The 22,284-nt window shown below is 32.9% G+C and overlaps 1 protein-coding gene across 1 annotated transcript in view; it reads left to right on the forward strand.

Moving 5' to 3' along the window:
• Positions 1–9,333, forward strand: part of LOC149419517 (uncharacterized) — a 35,205-nt gene extending 25,872 nt beyond the window's left edge. Inside the window, exon 2 of the mRNA XM_089637866.1 lies at positions 8,047–9,333. Coding sequence (XP_089493992.1) covers positions 8,059–8,964 — 906 coding nt within the window. The 5' untranslated portion in view covers positions 8,047–8,058 and the 3' untranslated portion in view covers positions 8,965–9,333. The remainder of the gene's footprint in view (positions 1–8,046) is intronic.
• Positions 9,334–22,284: the final 12,951 nt, after the last annotated feature.

The following is a 22,284-nucleotide window of genomic DNA, read 5'->3' on the forward strand; positions in this document are numbered from 1 at the left end:
CGTTCTTAAATCTATGTATTTTCAAATATACTTCAGTACGGTACGAAAAGGTTAAGTGTCCAGAACACTATTGAACCGGTGAGGCTTTGTTTAGGGTGTTAGTAACCTTATCTACATAGTAGCTAATAATTAATATGTCCTGATATGCATTACTGATTATGATAAAAGCCAACGTTTCTAAATCCCTTGTCGATCGTAAATATGTCTAGTGGTTTATTACTTATTACAAAATGTTAGCTTTGCCTTAACTATGACGGTACATGCACTTTCTGATAATATGATAATGTTCCCCAGACATGACTTTTCCTGCTTCCTTCGCTAGTGGATTACGTTTTTATACTCTTAAACAACAGATGGTTTAATGCTACGAACCGATTGCATAACTTTCATTAATAACAATAACTTATTATTTATTACAATTGAAATTGCTCGTAAACTTTTAAGCTTTCGTTTTATTTAAAATATGTCTGCAAAAAATCTTCTAACAATTTAATCAGATATACACGAATATATTTCACTTTGATGTTAAAAAATTTATGCAGGTAATTTTTTTTATTAATTTATACTGAAATGTGAAAGTCAATACTGTTTTCTCCCTCGTTTAAAAAAATAATGAATGCTATTTTATTTATTTTATCTTGACGAATAAATTTTCTATAACATTTTAAATTGTAAAATTTTTGATTTGCCGCCAATGCTCATTTTTTTCATGAATGTTTGTTGATGTCATCACAGCCGTCTTACCAGCCAGCCAGTAGCGTTTTCTACGACTGTGTAGCCAGTTGGAACCATTCCGGAATGTGCGGTTTTAGATTGTATTTAAAATCAATAATTTTAGATGAAAATATTTAAATTACCCATTTAAAGTACGATGATCAGAATCAGAAAAATGAACTCTTAATATTCGCGCATATTTAACGGTATTCATTGTTTGTAAAAATACCACATTTTTAGAGGTGCTTGTAATTCCTTGCCTTCAGAAGACAAACAAAGTAGAATAAAGCCACAAACCTTTTAACCTTTCAATAAATCACAGCTTTCGTCAATAAATGAAAGAATTTCCGCGCTTGGCCTTGAGTGATACGAGAAGATTATATTCGGGATTCGATCGTAAAATCCGATACTACCGTCATATCCCTCTTCGGCTCCGGCTTTCTCTGCAACGGTGATTGTAGGTTATTTGATTTAATAAAATCTAATCTAGGCAATATTTGTTTCGACTCATTTCCAGACTTTTACGAATAAGTTAAATATATAGAATTCACTAGATGAGTCCTCTATTATAGTATGTTATCTAACTGAGGGAAAACCGATCTCATTTTTAATTTACCATCCACCAAAATTGTTTTTAATTCATTCACATTATTCAAAAATGTGGCTATTTTGAACATATTTAGCGACACCAATTACCTACACGATTCAGTTAAGGAATCTTTTGATACGCTCTATATTTTGGGGGCATGTGGAGAAACAAATTGGCGGATTGTTGATTCAAATTAAAAATGGTAATTTTTCATATTTTGTTAGGATTATTCAGTCATGTTGCACCATCTCTTCATTAAGTATTTAGCAAAAAACTCAGCTATACATTGTCTAAGTCAATGGAAATGTCGAAGTCTTGTTTTCCTTGATAATGGATATTTTAAGTGTAGGGGGCAAGTGAATCCCGTACAAATACTGTAAATTCAACAGGACACTGCACACATGGGCACCTTGATACCTGACTTTTCCAGATATATTCCATCTTCTAAAGGCAGCAGAAGCTTTTTAGGGCCAGTAGAAAGGCAATCAATGAAATAACTTATTAATTTTCCTTTGTACTGTCAAATGAGGAATGACTTCTCGTATAAAATTATACATTTTTCACTTGGGTTTAATAGGGGTAATTATTTTTAAAAAGGTGATCATCCTTATCTGCACACAAGAATGCAGGAGATAGCAGAATTGAACAAATGACATTCTTTTAAAATGCCTGTTAATTAATGTAAAATTAATTGCATTGGTCCCACGCTTCTTCAGTAATAGCATTTAATCAAAGATTTACCATCCTAAGAATGTGACAACTTATTGTTTAAAGGAGTAAACACATATGACTGATCATTAGTTGCTTTTTAGGTATTTTTGATAATCAATACACATATTATGTCTATCACGTCCGACATTGTAAGTGAGATAAAGGAAAAGATAAAACTGCGTAACAGCCAATAAACTCATAACGTAATATAATAACTGACCACGAAAATCTATAATGCCCTCTCTAGTGCTTCCAATGTCAATTAATGCTGTTTATCTATGGGGAGATGCGATAGTTTGTTTTGCCGTTAAACGTTCGCATAAACACTGTTTGGATCAGTTCTCTGGCCTGTTCAAACATTCAGCTTATATAACCAAACCAACCAACCCACCAACTTCACAGTAAACACCCAGTGTCGCATTATATCCCTTTGGGGAGGAGGGGAATGTCTGTAGTTTTGTTGACCATCTTTTTGACCTTGACCGACATCCCTTGTACAGATCGATTGAGAAAGAATTATGACGTTTTTGCTAGGTTCCATTCACAGCAGTTTTATGTTTTTTTTGAGACAGTATAGTTCAATGTATGGTAAAGACTTGAACACCAATAGTTTGTTTGTAAATTATTTGGACAGTAAATGCAATCCAGTTCGGTTTCAGTTTTTTTCCATTTACCATTGAGCGTTGGGTTTATAAATCAATTCCATAATTTTTTTTTGTAACTTGTCAACAATAAATATTATTAAGAAATGGCGTTGTTAGCGTATATCTGTTGCTTTTGATAGTAATGCCTTTTTGGAATGACCTTGTGTTTTTAGAGTAGCCACATACTCCTTGTGCTGGTATCGATAGAAATCATAGTATCAAAAAAATATAAGTATATTATTTTTTTTATATTAACCCCAGACAGAAGGTCATGAGGAAAATAATTTCCCTCAGGGCCTGTGTCATCTTTTGGGATGCTATTTGGAGAGTCTTTTTTAAGGAAAAGAAGGAGAGTAAGTTCTGGGAAGGTAAAATGTATGAGTGTTGGGTAGGAATCAGTGTATCTAGGAGTGACACACATATGAACATTTCCCTCCCACTGCAGCTAAAGGCGATGGGTCAGGAGACCAGTTGGAGAGGTCAAAGGGTCTTCCCAAACCAGCCTCTTCCGATCTTCACGACTCATGGCAGAGGTGTTGGTTATCCAATAATCAGTTCTCGGGGCGGCGGTACCAAACCCCACCTCCCTAAGTAATGATTATTTTTAATATTAAACCGCGTAAGAGTCCCAACTGTCTGTAGCCAGTGAGACTTGGCTTCCCCAATTCGGGTATGTTGTGAGGCTGAAGATAGTAGGGATGGGAAGGAGATGGGAAAGAGGAAGGCGGGAGACTACCTGGACATTCAGATCTAGTCACCATACACGGCCAAAGTCATTTCAATCAACGTTTCATTTCTGAATGGTGGTCTTACACCCAGTGGCGGCTCGTGACTTTTTCGTGTATTTAGAGTTTTAACATTAAAAAAATAGCATTATTGATTTCGTTTTTTTTTTTGAAAAATATATTTTTTTAAATCTTCATTCAAAAACCGAATGTTCCAGAAAAAAAAACTTTTCCCTGTTAAACACCATTAATAATGTCGAATTTTTTGAACATAGCACTTTATCACACTCAACAGTCACGAGCCGCCACTGACACTAGGGCGATACGAGATTATATACCATTTTTAAAAATGTTTGCAGGTAGGAAATCCTACGCTTCATTGTTAAGTGCTTGAAGAAAAATTCGTATAAAATGATATCTACGAAAATAGGTTCCGAAAGCATTTTAGTAAAGATAGTTACGTTCTTCTTGGAATTATAATAGTTTTTTCAAACGATTCAACGAAAAACTATATCTTCAATTAAGTACTTTGTGTTGGTTTCTGTTTTTTCAAATTTATTGACATTATACATTGCCTATCAAAGATCAGAATCGTAAATATCGAGAGTATTGACAGTGACCTTTAGTTACAAAATACTTTAGGTGAACGCTTTCTGGTTTATAATATATAAATATTATTAAAAAAATATATTATTTTTGTTCACATTTGAATTTTGTACATTTTCAAAGAGCACTTGATGTAGAAATATTTAAAAAAAATTAATAACATAATGTTGAAGGCGTTCAAAGGTCAACTAACACCACACATATTTCTTACAATGTTTTATCGAGAAAATCTATTCTCTTTTCATTTTGTTGGATTGTTATATAAAGCGTTTGAAAGTATGTATTAGTAAAACATGTTCTATTGGAGTGATTGCTATATTTGTCTTCATTCCATTCGGATATGTTCGAATGCGTCACCTATTCCCCCTCCCTGCTTTATCTGTACTCTAACCTTTACAAAATATCTTTTACAAATACTTTCAATGTCGTCTGCTTTTAGTTCTTAGAAAATAGGTCCCTACGCGACATTTACACGATTGTTATTTTATTCCGTGTTCAAGTATCGATTTTAAATTCTTTTAAAATCGAACTGATAACGGCAAGAAAGTCGTCGAAGTCAACAATCATGCTAGTGAAATGTCGACCTTTCATAATTAACCTTTTTACAGTAGGAAATCCATACTGTAATTTTTCCTTGTTTTGATTGAGTCGTCGCCCACAAATGGCTCATTATTTTCCGTTATAAAATATTAAAAACCAAGAAAATTAAAAATAAATTTTTAATTATTTTTAAAACATAAAAAAGTAGTTCGACTGAGAATTGAACCTTTTTACCCAGGAACTGTCGAAAATTCGACAACTCTGCCACCCTCGCGAAATGCTGATCGTGTAGGACTGACAATTATTTCGTATATTAACTGCTGTAATGTCATCTTTTTTTAGAAATCCGTACATATCCGCGTTTGTATACGTGATTACCGCCAAAGTGTCTATCTGCCGGATTTTAGAAAGTGGGTTAATTTTTGCACTCATTCATTTCCGAAAACAGATGTAAAATTCAAATCGATGAATTTAAAAAGTAACATTAAGCACAATACATTTAGGTTGAAGAACACACATGTGAACAGAAGAGATTAATCATTAATTTCAATAATACTTCCGAACAAATATACTATTGTGCGTGGTACTTTATTTTTGAATTATTCTTTATTTGAAATGCTTATTTATTTTGTTTAAATTTTTGACAGATCTATCAAAAGTTTAGCCGGGTATTCTTATATTTGTAGCTTCTCGTGATGTGGCCAAGATTTTATATTTTTGTACTATTATCTAATTTATGTAATACCTCAATTAACCCCTCGGACATAACCAAAATAATATCATAATATCAATGTTTCACTATTATTATACTATCCGATCTGATTTTCGATTCTTCACATATTCTGTTGTTAATTACCAATTAATTAATTAATGTTAATTACCAACCTATTGATAAGTCCGCTTTTCTGCTCTGGAGGTATGCGATTCTACGAGTAGATACTGATTTGAATGGGTTAGTTAACTGTCCACATTGTACCCCATTCTGCCATACAACCCTTACTTTGTTTTTTTTTTTTTATTATTGATCAGTGATAGTAGTTGCGAAAAATCACATAACTGAGAAAACGTTTATATATTTAAATAATAAATCACTTTTTATCGTTTTTCATTACTTTTTATTTAACTCCTCGGGCTAATTTGTTCGGTTTTGGGAGCAACAGCTAATAACCGCACAGTTATTTTGTTCGCTTTTCTCATATGGTCTCGTAGACATCATTGTTTCTCTTTTACCGTCATATTTAGAACATGATGTTATAATATAAACTAAACGCTGTTAGAAAGAATAAAACAGCTTTTAAAAGTTTTTTAAAAGTTAACCACAGAATAATTAAAAAGTACACCTCTATGAAGCCAAAAGGTCCCATCGCAATTTGAGAAAAAATTAAGCAACATTTTAAATTTGTATTAATTATTTTTTTATGAAACGACAAAAAGTGAAGTGACAGTAAAGTTTATTATTCAATTTTCTAATAAGAAAAATTGTTTTTTTTTCATTACCAGTCATTTTAGTCAATACATAGTTTTGATTTTAAAATTTTAATTAAAAAAAAATAAACGTTTATCTTCTATAATAAATTCGAAAGCGTATTTCACTACCATTCAAAAACCGTTTTTTGTTTTGCTTTGAGGTACGTTCAATTTAATTCTAATTTTATTGAGAAGCGGAAATACACACAAATTCTCGGACTTTCTAATAGCATCTTAAAAGTATCAGCAGCAGAAGGTTTCTTTAAATATTTAACGATTATGCTGCAATTATTTTTTTTCCATTATTTCTAGCTTTCACCCTTCAATGGTGTTCTTGGCCATCATTTAAAATTATGGAGAAACGAAAGGTGAATTTAGATATTAATTTTATTTAAATAGGCAAATTTCAAAATTAAAATGAAAATTGGAGTCAAGTTCAGACTTAGAAGAGATGAGATGTTGAATGGAGGGGAGGCAATTTTAGGTAAGGCTTGATAGAAGAGAGGATATTTGTTTAGAGAGGGATAACCAAAAAAGATGTGATCTAAAGTTCCCACTTCTAGACCACAGAATGTACAATCTGGGGAGTCAACGACGTGAATTTTAAAAAGGTGGGAAGGAACGGAACAATGTCCGATCCTCATTCGAATGAGTGAAGATATTTATTTTTTGGAAAAATGGGGGAATTGCTGAAACCACAGTTTTGATGGGATAGTTCTTTATATTGAGGCATACCAGACTTGCATACACGCTTGGATTGCTAGTCAATCCAAGGGAGCCTGCTATGCCTCAAATTATTATTATTATTTTATTTAATATTATCAAGTCTTTTATCATCACAAACATCGAAGCACACACATCGTAACGATACCTAAGCATAATTAGTTTGAAATTATGATAAAAAATGTACTTTTTATACAAATAACAAAATATTTTGTCCTCAAAAGATTTGATGAACGCAGGTTTATTATAGTATAATTTTGTTTCACAAAATTAATTAAATGCCTGTAAAGCCATTTTTTATAAAGGTTTTTATACTAACAACACCACCACTATCATTATATTTCAATAAAAAAATCTATATAAATATATAGTCACAGCATGGGATTCGAATCCGCAACCTTCGGATTATAAGTCAAATGCATAATCACTGCCCTAGGAGGTTGTCAATAAGTCATGGAATTCAGTAATTCATAAGAGAAAATGAAATAACGCTGGATATTCGATCGCTGATTCACGATATTAATTCGCCTTCCATTCCTTGATGTTAGTTTCGTTATAAAATAGTACACAAATGCGTCGTTAACATTTTGATTGATAGTAAAATGTGGTATTTCTGGCATCGCTCGGGGTACAATACTAATAAGCATTTCCTAACACGTTTAGATCGTTTCTGATTGGTTTACTTTTAGAGATTAGTACTGGGTACTCCTACCAGTCCATTCGGTACATCCGGTTAGTATATTTGCAGGCGATAATGCCACTTCTCGCCCTTTGGAATATTCGAGTCTTAATGAAATGATTTCATATAGCCCACGGGACATTCCTGGCGTTCATTTCGTAAATGAATTTGGCATTTTCCTCGGAAGCATTAAGCAATCGTCGCGGCCCGAATGCTGAGCCAAATATTTTGTGTAGGTACTTCTTCGATATTTCGTGAGCCCGACCAAATAATGCTACCCTAAGGATGTCTAAAGAAGAATGAGGATTTAACCGCGGCAGTCGTACAGACTCCGCTGCCTGGAGAATATAAACTCGTAAAATAAATATTTGAAAAGTAATTGAAATTTCACAGTGGAGTGTTTTGCCTGTTTGAATATAAACTATTGTCATATACATGTTGAGATATTGAGCCATGGAAAATGATTTTCAAATATCAAGAAAGCATAAGTGTAAAAAAGTAATAGAATATCATGTAGCGCGCTTCAGCATCCCCCTGAAGTCCGATTATTGTTTGAGAGGATAATGATGCAATGTGTCAATGCCCTGCTGGCGATTGGCTAGTAGAAGTGCCCGGAGTAGCTGACTGATGGTGTGTGGCGTGTTGCAGGAGGCAGCTGTGATGCACGCCGTGGGGCTGCAGTCCGCGCTGGCCATCCGCCGCCAGCGCAAGCGCCGCGAGGAGCAGAAGCGCGCCAAGGAGCGGCGCTACTCCCTGCAGAGCACTGACTCCGGCCTCACCTCCCCACACGGGTCGCACGGCTCGCTGGACCGCACGGGCTCCCGCCGCTCGCACGCGCGCAAGCGCGGACAAGAGACCATGCTGGACACCAAGGTGGTCACCTCGCTCGGCATGCTACACGTCGGTGTGGTCTTCATCGTGCTGGGTCTCTTCCTCATCGGCTCTGGTCTGCTGCCCGATGACGTCAGCTCCTGGAGCGCGCTCGTCAGCATCGGCTGGTGGAATGAACTGGTCTGCACCGGGCTATTCGCTCTTGCTCTGGGCATTTTCCTCGTGGTTTTGAACAAATACATATCCAAGAAAGAAGAAGAAGATCTGGAAGACTATGTCCAAAGACAACTGACTCGATCGCGCTCCGGCAACAGACTCGAGAAAGACGTCGAAACCGGAGGAATGCTGACCAAACACCACAGAAGAGAACGCCGCGCCGCGAAGGAAGACGAAGAACGCGGGCTGCAAGATATCAGCTCTCTGGGAGAGGAGGTGTCCCCTAGGTCCCCCAAGTCGCCAGATAACGTCCAAGTTGCCCCCACGCACCACGGTTTTGTAAACCCAGTTGCGGTCAATGGAGATGCCAATCGCGAGCATCATTTGGACCAAATAGTGGAGGAGGACTATTCCAACTCAGACAGAGGGGACGAAGAAGCGAGACGTATGGAGTTCTTCAACAAAGATACCTACTCTGGCTACTCGACCAACATAAGTACCGCACACACCACCCCGTCAGACACCAGAGAACTGATAGGCAATGGAAGACACCATCATATGATCATGTCCAACATTTGAATAGCCAAACAATAACGATATTGAGATAAAGAGAAGACAACAGTTTTAACACTCAACTAATTGAGAACATGTCGAATCGTGTTTTTGAAGTAAGATGCTGAGAAGATCATATTTCTGAATGTCAAAGATAATTTTAAATTTTATTGCACCTTTTTAAGGTTTTGAGCCTTTGAGCACCACCCCTCAGCCCCCACCGCTGTTGTTTGTGTATAGTCATAAGAATACTCGTAAGTAATAACGAATACTTGTTGTGAGCTGTCCGCAGGTTCGGCAATACACCTTTGTCTTTGTTCGTTTGTCACTCGTTAAGTATTTCGTGGAAGTTTAAACATATGTGTGTAATTAAGGGTTTAAATGTGATTGCTGAAATTTGCTCCAAATGTGTATTCAAACATCGTGTATTTTTGCCTTTTATACTCAAAATATTGAAATCTCAGTAGCTAGGTAATTTGTAAGATATGGTAGTAACCCTTATTCTTTAAAGTAATTGTTCGGTGTGTTTAATTTTTTCGCATAGGTAATTAAATATAAACCAAACGAGTAAATCTTTATCTCTAAATTAATAATAATTGACTTCTCTAAAATTTATAATTGAACCCTTTAACTTCTATAAAATAGAAAGTTTAGGTACTTTGCTAGCTGGAAATTTTACAGTTTTATAAACTTTTTCTAACTCGAGAAATATGGAAATAATAATATCTAAGCTATCGCGAATTTCGACGCTTCTACTGCCTTAACTCTACTTGGCAAGATATCTGGCGATCTCAATCTACCTTAGTGTTGCTACAACTGCTAGCTTGGTATAGCTTTCGCTAGAGCACTAAATGGCATCATTATAATCATGCATTTTACGCATGTATTTTAACTTAAAACAAAAATCTTCAATTCATTATCGCAATAAAATTTTGAATCGAGGAATTTAAAAATAGGCCAAATCGTGAAATGAAAATAATAGACGTTTAATTTGTTTTTTTTTTGTTTTCAATTAAATATTTTTTTGTTTTACGTAACTTTAAGGTTATATCAAAATATGTTATATATGTCACGATATCTCTGTTAGTTCAAACCACGTTCAAACATTCCTTATTCTATAATGTAAATACAACACAAATGACTGAGAAGTTTTTAAAATGTGATAAAATATACTCCCCAAAATAAATGCAAGAGGATACGATTTACTTACTTATCGTAATCTATTGCCATTTACTTTATTTTTCTATTTTAGCGTCTTTAGTTAGAACTATTCCATTTATGTACGGTGTCTGGAAACGCGTAGTACAAACATGAATGTACATCTCGTTCAGAAACCCAAAAACCTTTAATTCGATATTTTTGTTAACTAGAGGGTTAAAAAAACTTTAGGAGTCGGGTCTACGCTTTGATACATTTTAAAATACATTAAACAAACTTTTGGAGTCGGGTCTACCCATTGACACATTTTTAAATATATTAAACAAACTTTTGGAGTCGGATATATGCTTAGACACATTTAAAAATATATTAAACAAACTATTGGAATCGGTTCTATGCTTTGAAACATTTTAAAATACATTAAACAGTTAAGATTATTGAAGAAAAAGATAATACTAATAAATCTAAACAAAGCATTTAACAGAACAAGACACAGAACAATAAAAAGATGAAAAGCTAATAACAATATAATTTTAAAAATTCTATCTTCAGATTTGGTAAACTCGAAAAGGAGTGCTAAAATCATGAAAAGTTTTGCATAAAAATCGACCCAAAATGTGTTTTATCTTTACCAGTTTTACGCTTGTACTATGAGTTTCCGAACACGGTGTATAGTATATATCCAACCTTTAGATATTTTTTCACTTTAACACATCCCCTAACAATACTTTTTGATTGTATATAGCACAGTAGTTTATTACTAATACATGTCATAAGCATGCATAAATATAGCACAAAGTTCTCACCTACTTTTTGTTTTGTTTTGGTAGATACCTCACAAGAGCTCCCCTGCCTGAATATTACGATGCGGGTTAAGGAAAGGGCTATAGGACGAGCTTTGTTAAATCGTAAAAAGACCCAGTTCAAATGAATGGAGAAAGACGACGTTCTGTAGAATGACATCAAATCCAATGGTTTAAAACTCACAAATGTATTACCATTAAAAATATATATATATAGTTTTAAGATATATATATGTATTTCTAATTTCTTATTTACAGTCTTTTTCTTTAGAATCGCGACCTGAGATTTTAATTATTTAATATAAATTGCTGAATATACTTTCAAATTTCAACTAATTTGAAATAATTGTGTATCCGTCAGAGAAAAATGTAATAATGGTATTGTTGAGAGAAATCAAAATGCAGAGAGATGAACATTAAATCAAATAAATACTTTCAATCAAACAGCTCTAAATAGTGTAAAAGAAAGTCGATATCGCCATCTGTTTGTGCACAAAGTTATTCTAAACTATGCAAAGGATTTTGACATGGTTTTCCTTATCATTTAGAGAATTTTTTCCCGAAGGTTTACATATATAAAACATGCTTATTATAATTATAGAAAATTAGGAAAGGTCGATGTTTTGTAATCAATCGTAGAATTTTTTTTGGGCGCTTTCATTGCTAACGCTGGCTAAACCTTATGAGATACATCAAAATAATGTACCACAGAATTGTATATCTCAAAAAGGCCTACAAAAAATGAGCCATGGTAAATGTCTATCTCCTAAGGATAAGCCCCAACAAAGCCAGGTACACGCTAGCTAGTTAAACACATTATGTAATTTCGATACGGAGGCCATCAGATAACGCTGTCTAAATTATAAATATGTTATTTGTTTGTATAGTAAACATTCGGCCCATTATTTAATAAATTACTTCCCAGACTTCTGGCAAAGAAAATAAAGTATAGTGGCAACATTTATTTGTCATGACCATAGAAAATTGTGTATTTAGGGAGGGTGCTTTTCTCATTAGCCGCGGTGGCAAAGTTTATGCAGAATCCTACTGGAAATTTTCAAAACTCTCAGAGTTTGAGAGTTTGAGAATTTTACAACAAACCTGATATTATAGAGGATGCTATCCATTGAAATAATTCGAAGAAATTGATAAGAACAAAATTTAAAATCCTTATAATAATGTCATTAAAGAAGATAATACTAATAAATCTAAACGAAACATGAAACAGAACAAAACGCAGAAAAATTAAAAAAAGATATCGGTGTCAACTGGGAATTGAACCCAGGATCTCTGTCTTTCCGGGACAATGCCTATAACTACTTGCTGCTCAGGACCTAATTATTACACGTCGTTTTTGTCGATCTCATATTTCAAATTTAGAATTAACAATATTATCTTCCAACTAATTTTTCCCATATTTTTGCCAGCTATCTTTTTGAATGATTACAATTTCTAAAGAATTGGTTTTTTGCCTAGATAGTGTCTCGGATAAACCTATTGATGTGTATAACCTTCAAAAGTTATTTAAAGAAATATTTAATCTGATAATAATTATTATTGGATAATTTGTGTAACGTCGTTTTGGTGAAAAATAACATCAAAGGCCCTGTTCAAAATTTACTTACTATACTTTATTTTATTATGTAGGTACTTACAAATACTGAAGGTACTTACCTGAAGTTATTAAACCTATTTGTTTATTTATAATTATAATTACTAAAAAGTTTCTGACTTTTCACAGTCATTAGATCGAGGTATTTGCAAACTACTATGTGAAATAATATATTCTGTAAGTGACTTTAGGTTTAGTACCTGGCTATCTTTGTCATGTAAATTAGGTTTGCAACAGTGTGTTTTTTTCCTGAAAAGACGAGTCCCAAGCCTTGCTCCGAATTAATTTACCTATTAATTTGCATATCTATACTTCTTCAATGAATTAAAACTTAAGCTTTAGGTAATGTAATGCTACCGCTTTGCCGATATTAGAAAATAATTCCATGTCTCTTTTATAAAAAGCTTTGAAAAGTTATTTCGTGTTGGTTATAGAACGTCATCCCATGTTTAATGCTTCGAGGACATTTCAATTATACTTATTACGTTATTTCTCAATTACCTAAAACTTAAATTTTCTCGTATACGCTACGCGTTCCAGAGTGGAAGATAATCTCTGTATGATTCATATTATTAGATTATATCTCTGAGATGATTCATAGTGTAAATTTTACGCGGATTTTATTAAGTTGTATTCGGGGAGCTACTATCCAAACCTGCTCTTCAACTTCTCTCCCGACTTATTATCAGCATCTCTATATTCCCCAAAAAGGATGCAAAGGATTACTGGCTTCGGACAGATGAACCCTTTTGCGATATGGCATAAAACAAAATTAATAAAGAATTATAGGTACATGTTACCATAAAATTCCAAATCCACGTTTTATGCATTTACTTCAAAGCTGTGAAGTGGGAAGTTCACTATCTTCCATGTCCTCCCCATTTTATCTCCAGCTCCCCACTTCTCTCCAACGCCCCAGGGGGGTAGTTTGTCCATTTGCCCCGACAGCCCCCGCTGGTTAATGGGTTCACTAGATTTATTCGGGGACCTCCCATTGCGAGTTTTCCCACTGCAAACCAACTAGAGCAAACTAACCAGCAGCGGTACGTTATTCATAAAGCCAAGTACACAGGTGAAGAGGATGGGGCGTGATGGTGTTACCAGATATATTTACAATGTTTAACACGTCCGACTCAAAAAAACAAAATTTATTACGGTTTTCTTCCGCTAATAATATGTATGTTTTCTTTGCTATGACTAGAGAAAAACGAAAATAAATTATTTAAGACTACACATCTTCTATAGTTTCACTTTGTATTAATGAAAGGTTGAAAGCGTTTTTCTTGTGTTATTTTCCCAATTCTCTTTGATAATACTCAAGGCTTCATTATCTCCCTTTCGAAATCCTCACTTAATCTTATGTATAGTAATCCCGGAGAGAGGTCGTACATAATTCATCCTCAAAAAATCATCCTTCTTACATGTCTTGTATAAAAAAACAGACGATTCTAGAACGATAACGTCATGTATGACCTCTCTCTAAGACTATGCTATGTATTGTAAGCCTTTGTAATTCTTATGTGGGTTAGTTTCGTATTAATTGGGCTGATTTACTTACATCATCAGGGCAGATGTTGATGTACATGGCAACTGATGGCAAGGAAGAACAAATCTCAATATTACTCAATATCTGACCCAAAATTTTGCCAACATGTACACATTGTACACGCAGAAAAATGATTATTGCTAATTTATTAAGAATTTCTTCAAATTATTGGTAATCCGGTTTAATGGATGAACTAATAGGTTTCCTGATAAACTTTTAGTAAACAGCGTACATGTGATGTTCCGACATCGTGATAACATATTCGAAGCTTACTAAAAGTTTATAAAACTGATTTTTCTCCGTACGTGAAAATCTTTTTTGGCCGTTTAAAATTTTCTCTTCTCATGTTTAATATTTATGAATCGTATATAACAATAAATAAACAAGTTTTTTTATGATTTTAAGAATAAATAAGAAATCCATCATGATCATCTCATCACTGTTGTTGATTTTTAAGCTCATCTATTTTTGAATGGACGTAAAGAATTACGTATTGGCATGGAACGCAGATACACTTGTTTGTAAATCATTTTGAATACTTCTCATTGAATATCGATTACTCATTTATTCATGTAAATCACAAAAAAAATGTTATTTATCTACAGCAAGTGATCTCATCCTATTTATCCATGGTTTAGAACTTAAATTACTTTTCATATAATTTTGTAAAATGTGGTTAAAAATCAAAATATATTTTTCAATTTTGTTTAAATCATATTCCTTTTTGAAATTTTATTTATCCACAGAGTCAATTTTAAAGCGAAATTATATCTTCAAAAAATAATTTCATTGCCCCAACTCGAATTAATTATGTTGGTACACTGAAATATCTGATGGTAGCCAGTAGCCACCTATTCATAATATTTACTAAGTGGAGAACTCATTAAATATCTTTAGTAAACTCATTTAGTACAAATATTTTTAGTTTATTTACATTTTCGAATGTCAACCGAAGAAAATTAGAATTTTAATAAATCTTGTTATTCCAATATCCCACTATACCAATCAATACCAATATACAGTATCCAGTGAACCATATTATATGTGGCATTGAAATGTTAACTTACTGATATTGTGATATTTTCATTTGATGAAACCTTAAAAACCGCATGTTCCCACGAAAATCTTTTGGGCTTATAATGTCTGACAAACTTAATTTGCCACTAGAATTGAAGGAGTATTTGATACGAGTATTCAATATGGCCAAAAACGAACCAGTATCAAGTTATGTCACAAATATTTACTATTGGGTTTTGGGACAGAGTTATGTTAATGTTAAAAAAAAATTGAAATAGATGGAAAAAGGAATATCTACTCTAATAATATGTACTCTTCAACAACGTGGGACTGGGAAGTGGATCACCTCGTCTCCTAGTCTTACTGTTGGAGATTCGGTGTTGTTAAATGATGGAAAACTTCCATCTATGCACTGTCCACTGGCACGCATTGAGAAATATCATTTGAAAAAGGTCATATTTTATTACAAAATATTTAATACATAACATAAAAATCGAAAAAAATCTTCGTAAGATCCATTTTCACCAAAATTTCCATTACGTATTAAATCACTTTTAAACTCCAGTTTCTCCAAAACAGTGATGAACATACGCGGCCCGCGATCTCATTTCGTACGCCCTGCAAGCCTTTTACTACGGTCGACTTGGCTAAATAAAATATTTTAAATTGCGGTAAAAAAACATTCAACGGTGTCTATTCTGTTTTCTAAAAGATTTAACTAAAAACCTTAGGACGGGTCGTTTCGGAGAATTTGAACAATTCTTAAAATTTCAAAGTTAATTTTCAAGTTCTGTGAAAGGTCTTTTGAAGTTCTGTTATTACTTCAGTTCTGTCAAGTTACCGATCTATAATGATATAATAACAGAAATTGAATAGGACATTCACAGAACTCGCAAATCAACGTTGAAATTTGATGAATTGTGCAAATTCTGTGAGACAACTAGTCCTATGTCTTTCTTCGAGGATTTGATCAGCCTTAAAAAAAACCTTTGCAGCACTGCGCTTAAGAGCGGGAGCACACAGAGAGCGGTCAGGAGTTCCGAGTTCCGAGTTCCGCGTTCAGCGTTCATTAGAATGTACTGATACTACTCGTATAACAACAACGCACACAGCGGGCAGTCAGACCGCGGCGGTCAAAACATAACGTCGCGTTCTAAGAGTTCTTTTCCCGCCGAGGCAGAGAACGCCAGAACGCCGCGATGTCTGAGGTTACAAACACGGAAAAGTTAATTGAATTGGTTAGGGAAATGAGTTTATTATACGATTTAAGTTATGTAAATTATAAAAATATAGAATAGTTGTTTATCTTTAAGTAAATCCTGAAAAATACTAGTAAATTCGCCTTGTTCTTCTCGCGTTATGTTGATTGGGTGCACCCAATACTTCCCTTTCTTTTTAGAAGCTGCTAAGCTCCACAAGAGCAATAATTTTTCATCGGATGATGAACTTTCTAGTGACATGTTGTATATGCAAAGACCCAAACGAAACTAGAACGCGAGAATTTGAACGCCGCTTGTGTGCTTTGGAACTCTTGAGCGGTCAACGGTCACTAGAACGCAGAACTCTGACCGCTCTCTGTGTGCTCCCGCTCTTATAGAACTACGTTTGATGTATTTTAAATGTTTCTATTTTATAAAATGCCGAAAGTTCTCTTGACCAAATTTTGGTTAACTTTCTGATCATTTATTGGTTTGACCTTAAAACTAACATAATTTTTGCCAACCACGATTTTTTTTTCCGTTCTACTATTGTTTTATCAAAAACTTGCCGTTTTAGAAAAAAACCAACAGATTTGCGACACCACCAACTTGCAAAGTTAACCATGTCAAGCTGTACGTACCCTACCCCCGGCGGCCCGCGAACATTATGAAAATGAATGATTTGGCCCCATCAGCTAAAAAGATTAATCAGCACTGCTATAAAAGCTTCTAAAAATTTTAAGACAGCTTTGTCTGAAATTTGTTCTGAATCACAGGCAGCCAAGAATTGAAGTAATTGCTTCCAGCGCAAAAGCTACCCTTTACGTATTAGGTGATTTGTGGCCATACGCGCTCATCAATATGTAATTTTTGTCGCAAAGAAATCCTTGATTTTATCATATCAAAAGAGAGTGCTCCAGAATTTTGCAAAATATATCAAATATTTTTGTTTGTAATTTGTAATGTGTTGACGAAAAACATTTTTTTCTTTATATATCGTAAATATTTACATGAATCTTTTACCAAATAGGGACTCGTACATGCTTCGTTAAAAATTGTGTTTTAGCAAAACTTTTTGAAATTTAGGGTGCTTTTATATTTAATATTCGTATTATTTTTATGTGAATACCACGCAAGAGTCCCAACTGCTCCTAACCAACTGGAGCCAATGAGACTGGCATCCCCAATTGGGGAATGTTGTGAGGCTAAAGCTAGCGGGTAGGGGAAGGAGGTGTGGGATAGGATGGTGGGGAAGTACCTGGCTGTTCAAATCTGGTCACCAAACACGGCTAAAGTCATTTCAATTCTAAATTGTGGTCTTACACCAGGGCGATACTGAGAGTATCTTCCACTCTGGAACGTGCCGCAAATACACCTTATGTTATTTTAAATGATTAAATTGTGAAATAACACAAATCAATCAGATAAAATTTACTTGCGCACTCCGGGATTCGAACCAGCGACCTTCGGATTGCTAGTCGAGACCCTTAGCCATCGACAAAATCGGAATAAATTAATGTGTTTCATATTTTTCTACCGGCGCTGTAGGGACGTGTGGGAAAGTACTTGTGAGAAAAATAACTCTTCTTTGATAAAATTCAGACGTATTATAACATCTATTTTAATGATTATATATCTATATAATCATTAAATCAGATATCTGAATATGTCTTAAATTCTAATACTACAGCATAAATAATTAATTAATTATTGAGAATTTTTCAAAAGTGGGTACCTAAAAAATATGAAATCCTACAGTGAAATTATATTTAGGAATAATAGTTATAACTGGAGATTTCCGGCACATCTGAGTGTAATTTTGTACCATGTGAAAAGAACCCCACATAGCACCCCAAAGATGACAAAGTCCCTGAGGGATTTTTAAAAAAATATTTTATTGATTAATCATTCCAAATCTAGGTCCAGTTGGCCAAACGATAAAATCATCACTTTTTTATTAAATTGTGTATGTGATACCGATCCAATTTTAATAGTTAAAATAATAAAGGTTTAAAACATTTTCTTTTCGAATACACTATATTTTACTTCCGTTTTGGCCGCTCCCAAATCACATACAGTGACAAATAACTAACTTTCTCGCTATGGTTACAGACAAGAGCTTTGTAAATGTTTAAGTGTGGAACGCAGCCTAGCTAGGCTTAATCTAATTCATTAGATAAACAATTATTCTATGCCAAATAACATGTCTCAAAATCAACACAAGTCGGAGAATAATCAGTTATTCGTGTAGGGAAGTTGAATTAATTCATGAAATAATAATGATGTACGCGTACCTGTTTTAAGATAAAATATTGATGTCACAAATTTGTAGTTAATTTAAGGGCTGGGTTTATGTTTAGTTTAATTGTTCAAATGAGTTCACGTTAAATTAAAATCTTTAAAGCTGTCAGATAGAAGACCTGTTTCCTGCTTAACTTTTATTTTGAAAATTATAGACAGCCTTGATTTATTGAGTCTAATCACCTTCAACATACCAACTAGAACTACTCGTTCGAAAATTCTTTTTAATTCCAACGATAATATTAGGACTGAGTCATATAGATACTCGCTTGTACCTAGATTGCGTGCAGTTTGCAACACTTTCGCAGAAATCGTAGATATGTACAACTGCACGGAATATAGTTACAAGAAGGCTAAAATAACATATCTCAGTAATTAAGGTTAGCATAATACTTTTTTTCCTTATTTATATAATTTTAAAAGAAAATTTTACTCTTGTTTAACTCAATTCCACTGAATAATTATGTAAATGTTTGTAAAAGCCCATTACAGCGTATTTATAAATAAAACCTCAGATCAAAGTGTTTATAATTTTTCCGTTAAACGGATCAAATCGCAGACTATGTTTTCTGAATACGTAACCCTAACTTCTGTTAATGTTACTTTATTGTGATTATTTCTGCAAAATTGCGGGTTCATTCATTATACTGTAAAATTACATTAGTTAAAAGTTTTTAAATTAAGTTTTATATTTCTACTATGCTTAACTTTTTTAATGATTAATTATCATGCCAAATATTTCTTGTGAACGTTATAATTTTCAGATCAAGATGATCCTTTATTGTAAAAGTAGGTCAGTTTTATAAGGCTGTAGTTGTATGAACTTCCGGTGGTTCTCGAATGACTGCAATTCCATATAAGTTACTTACCTAAAGCTTTATACATAGAGACCTATTTCTGGTTTCCGAAAATGTTAATGTTTATTGTGTAGCTTTAAGCTTTATGGGTTTCCAGCTATAGCTTCAAGGCTATAACTTCGATGCAATAGCTTCAAGACTATAACATCGAGGCTATAGCTTCAAGATTATAACTTTGAGGCTATAGTGTTAAGACTATAACTTCGAGGCTATAGCTTCAAGATTATAACTTCGAGGCTATAGCTTCAATACTATAACTTTGAGACTATAGCTTCAAGACTATAACTTCGAGGCTATAGCTTCAAGACTATAACTTTGAGACTATAGCTTCAAGACTATAACTTCGAGGCTATAGCTTCAAGACTATAACTTTGAGACTATAGCTTCAAGACTATAACTTCGAGGCTATAGCTTCAAGACTATAACTTTGAGAGTATAGCTTCAAGACTATAACTTCGAGGCTATAGCTTCAAGACTATAACATTGAGACTATAGCTTCAAGACTATTACTTCGAGGCTATGGCTTCAAGACTATAACTGCAGCATGTAGTTTAAAGCCAAATCGTATTATGTAGAACCCAATTCTAGACTTTGCACAAACTTCTTGCACACAATATTACAATTTATAAAAATATGATACACATACGGATCGTTCTGACAATCATCAAAATGGCTCATTTTTCATATCGATTTATATTATTACAATCGTATTATTTGCCGTGCTATCTGATTACTTTTAGCGTCGCATTTAGCATATTTTTTGATTTATGATTATTTATTTTATAAAAAATATTAGTTTTTCAGTTTCATTTTACTTGGTTGAATTAATTGGATACTACAGAGCTCATTTCAACGAAAGAGGAAATAATTTTAATTTGGGTAATAGTAGATTGTAAAGAGATACAACCTATCGTCAATTTAATGCCAATGAAACCAAAAACTCGTTTAACATCGCACATTTTAGCGTATCCTCTGACCTCATTAAAATACTAAAAATCATTTTATTTGAAATATTTAAATGTTTATTCGAATGTAGGAAAGCCTACATCGTAATTGATAAAAGATTAATTTTTTCGATAACAACGTTTCTTTTTTATGACTTACTTACTTAATCACGAGGTTTAAGGATTTAAACACATTTCGTTTTATCACACATTTAAAGGTTTATATTTCGTCAAATAAGTGAAAATGTAATTTTCTTTTATCTAGAATAAAAAATAAAAATAAAGTAATAAGGTAGGTACTTATTATTATATACATCCCTGTATACATGTACCTACCTAATTACTTTATATATCGCCAAAGTAATTAGGTAGGTACTAACTATATTTATATATTTGTTTGCAATTTGCTTTGATTCACAAAATTTTGGCATTTGGTTTTAAATTCCTAAGTATAGTAAGATGAACTGATATAGGATCATTGAAAAATGTAGAAAAGTGTTTTATGTAAGCATTCGATGTAATGTTAAATGATTATTTTGACTTTTATCTTATTTTTATTCCTTTGATCTGCTTTATGGGATGAAAATATATTTTAATGGTGTTTATTAATGTTTAATTTCATAATAATCACTTCACTAGATCAAATGCTACATGTAATCATTTAAAGTTTAATGGGATCTTAGGACAAACAATATAACTGCAAAATATAAAACTTATGTATTACATTCCAAGTTGATTTTTTTTTAACTTAGATTAAATATTTTTTAATAAAAATCCTAGTTTTATCGTCGATTTTTTTCTTAAATTTAAAAAAACGATCCATAATAACGCTTACAAATTTTATGTGAGTTTCATGCGTATTTTATTTGACTTATTACGTGAGTTTTAAAATTATTGTAGTATTTATTTTCGCATAGTTAAAATAATAATATACATTTAGCAAGTATAGGTGAGGTGCCGTGACTTGTTCTCTGATATTTGTGATTTTCCAAAACAAAAGTAGAGAGAGGTTGTGATTTTTTCGTATAATATTACCGATTCCAAGTTTTAAAATAAATGCAAAATTTTATTTGGTTTTCTGAACAACCTTAACCTTTTATTCGTGAAATTAGTGAAAACTGGAAAAGTCACCGCACGTCCCTGGGAATTATTAATTAACCTATATTTTTACACTATATAAACTAAATTGCACACATTATATAAAATTAAACTTCGATTTCTATGTATATTACCTTAAATGTAGCATTTTATACTTCTCTAGCATCAATTAGTTATAATTAAGGCATTTTTCTTATATTTAAGACTATCTTTACTAAAATTAAAGCAATGAAATGAAGCGACAAAGATTTGTAATATATAGTGTAACATCAGCATATATTTCAACATTTATAATTATATTTCAATCCTGAAAATGTACCAATATATAAATTTTTACTTATAATGTTAATGTAAGTTAAACTTATTGAATTCACAAATTATCTTATTCAGTACCTTCTTTAAAACGATTATGAATAATATTTAATTTGAATGAAACCAACGCAATATAATGCCAACCTTTTTATTAACAAAGGAAACATATTCATAATTTAATTATTAATATTTTATGCCTGTGTTTTAACAATGTGAATGATTGCAGAGCTTATTTCAACGAAAGATAATATGATTATATTATTAATTGATGATAAACTTTATTAATTATAAGTTTAGATGTTGTAATATTATTATTCAATCGCTGTATTCACATTAAAATGATTAGTTCTGAGTGTTGAATATTTTATTTATTTAGTATCTCTCAAACATTTTAAACGTTAAATTCTTCATTTTAAATTTTAAAAAATATTTTAATGTGTGTTGCACTTTGCTTTTAAAATAAAACATTTTTAGAAATACGCACGAAATTTGTTCGTTTT

The sequence above is a fragment of the Hesperophylax consimilis genome, chromosome 12 (assembly GCF_061612785.1).
Source record: "Hesperophylax consimilis isolate HC1 chromosome 12, BYU_Hcon_1.0, whole genome shotgun sequence".
In the NCBI taxonomy this organism is placed as follows: Eukaryota; Metazoa; Arthropoda; class Insecta; order Trichoptera; family Limnephilidae; genus Hesperophylax; species Hesperophylax consimilis.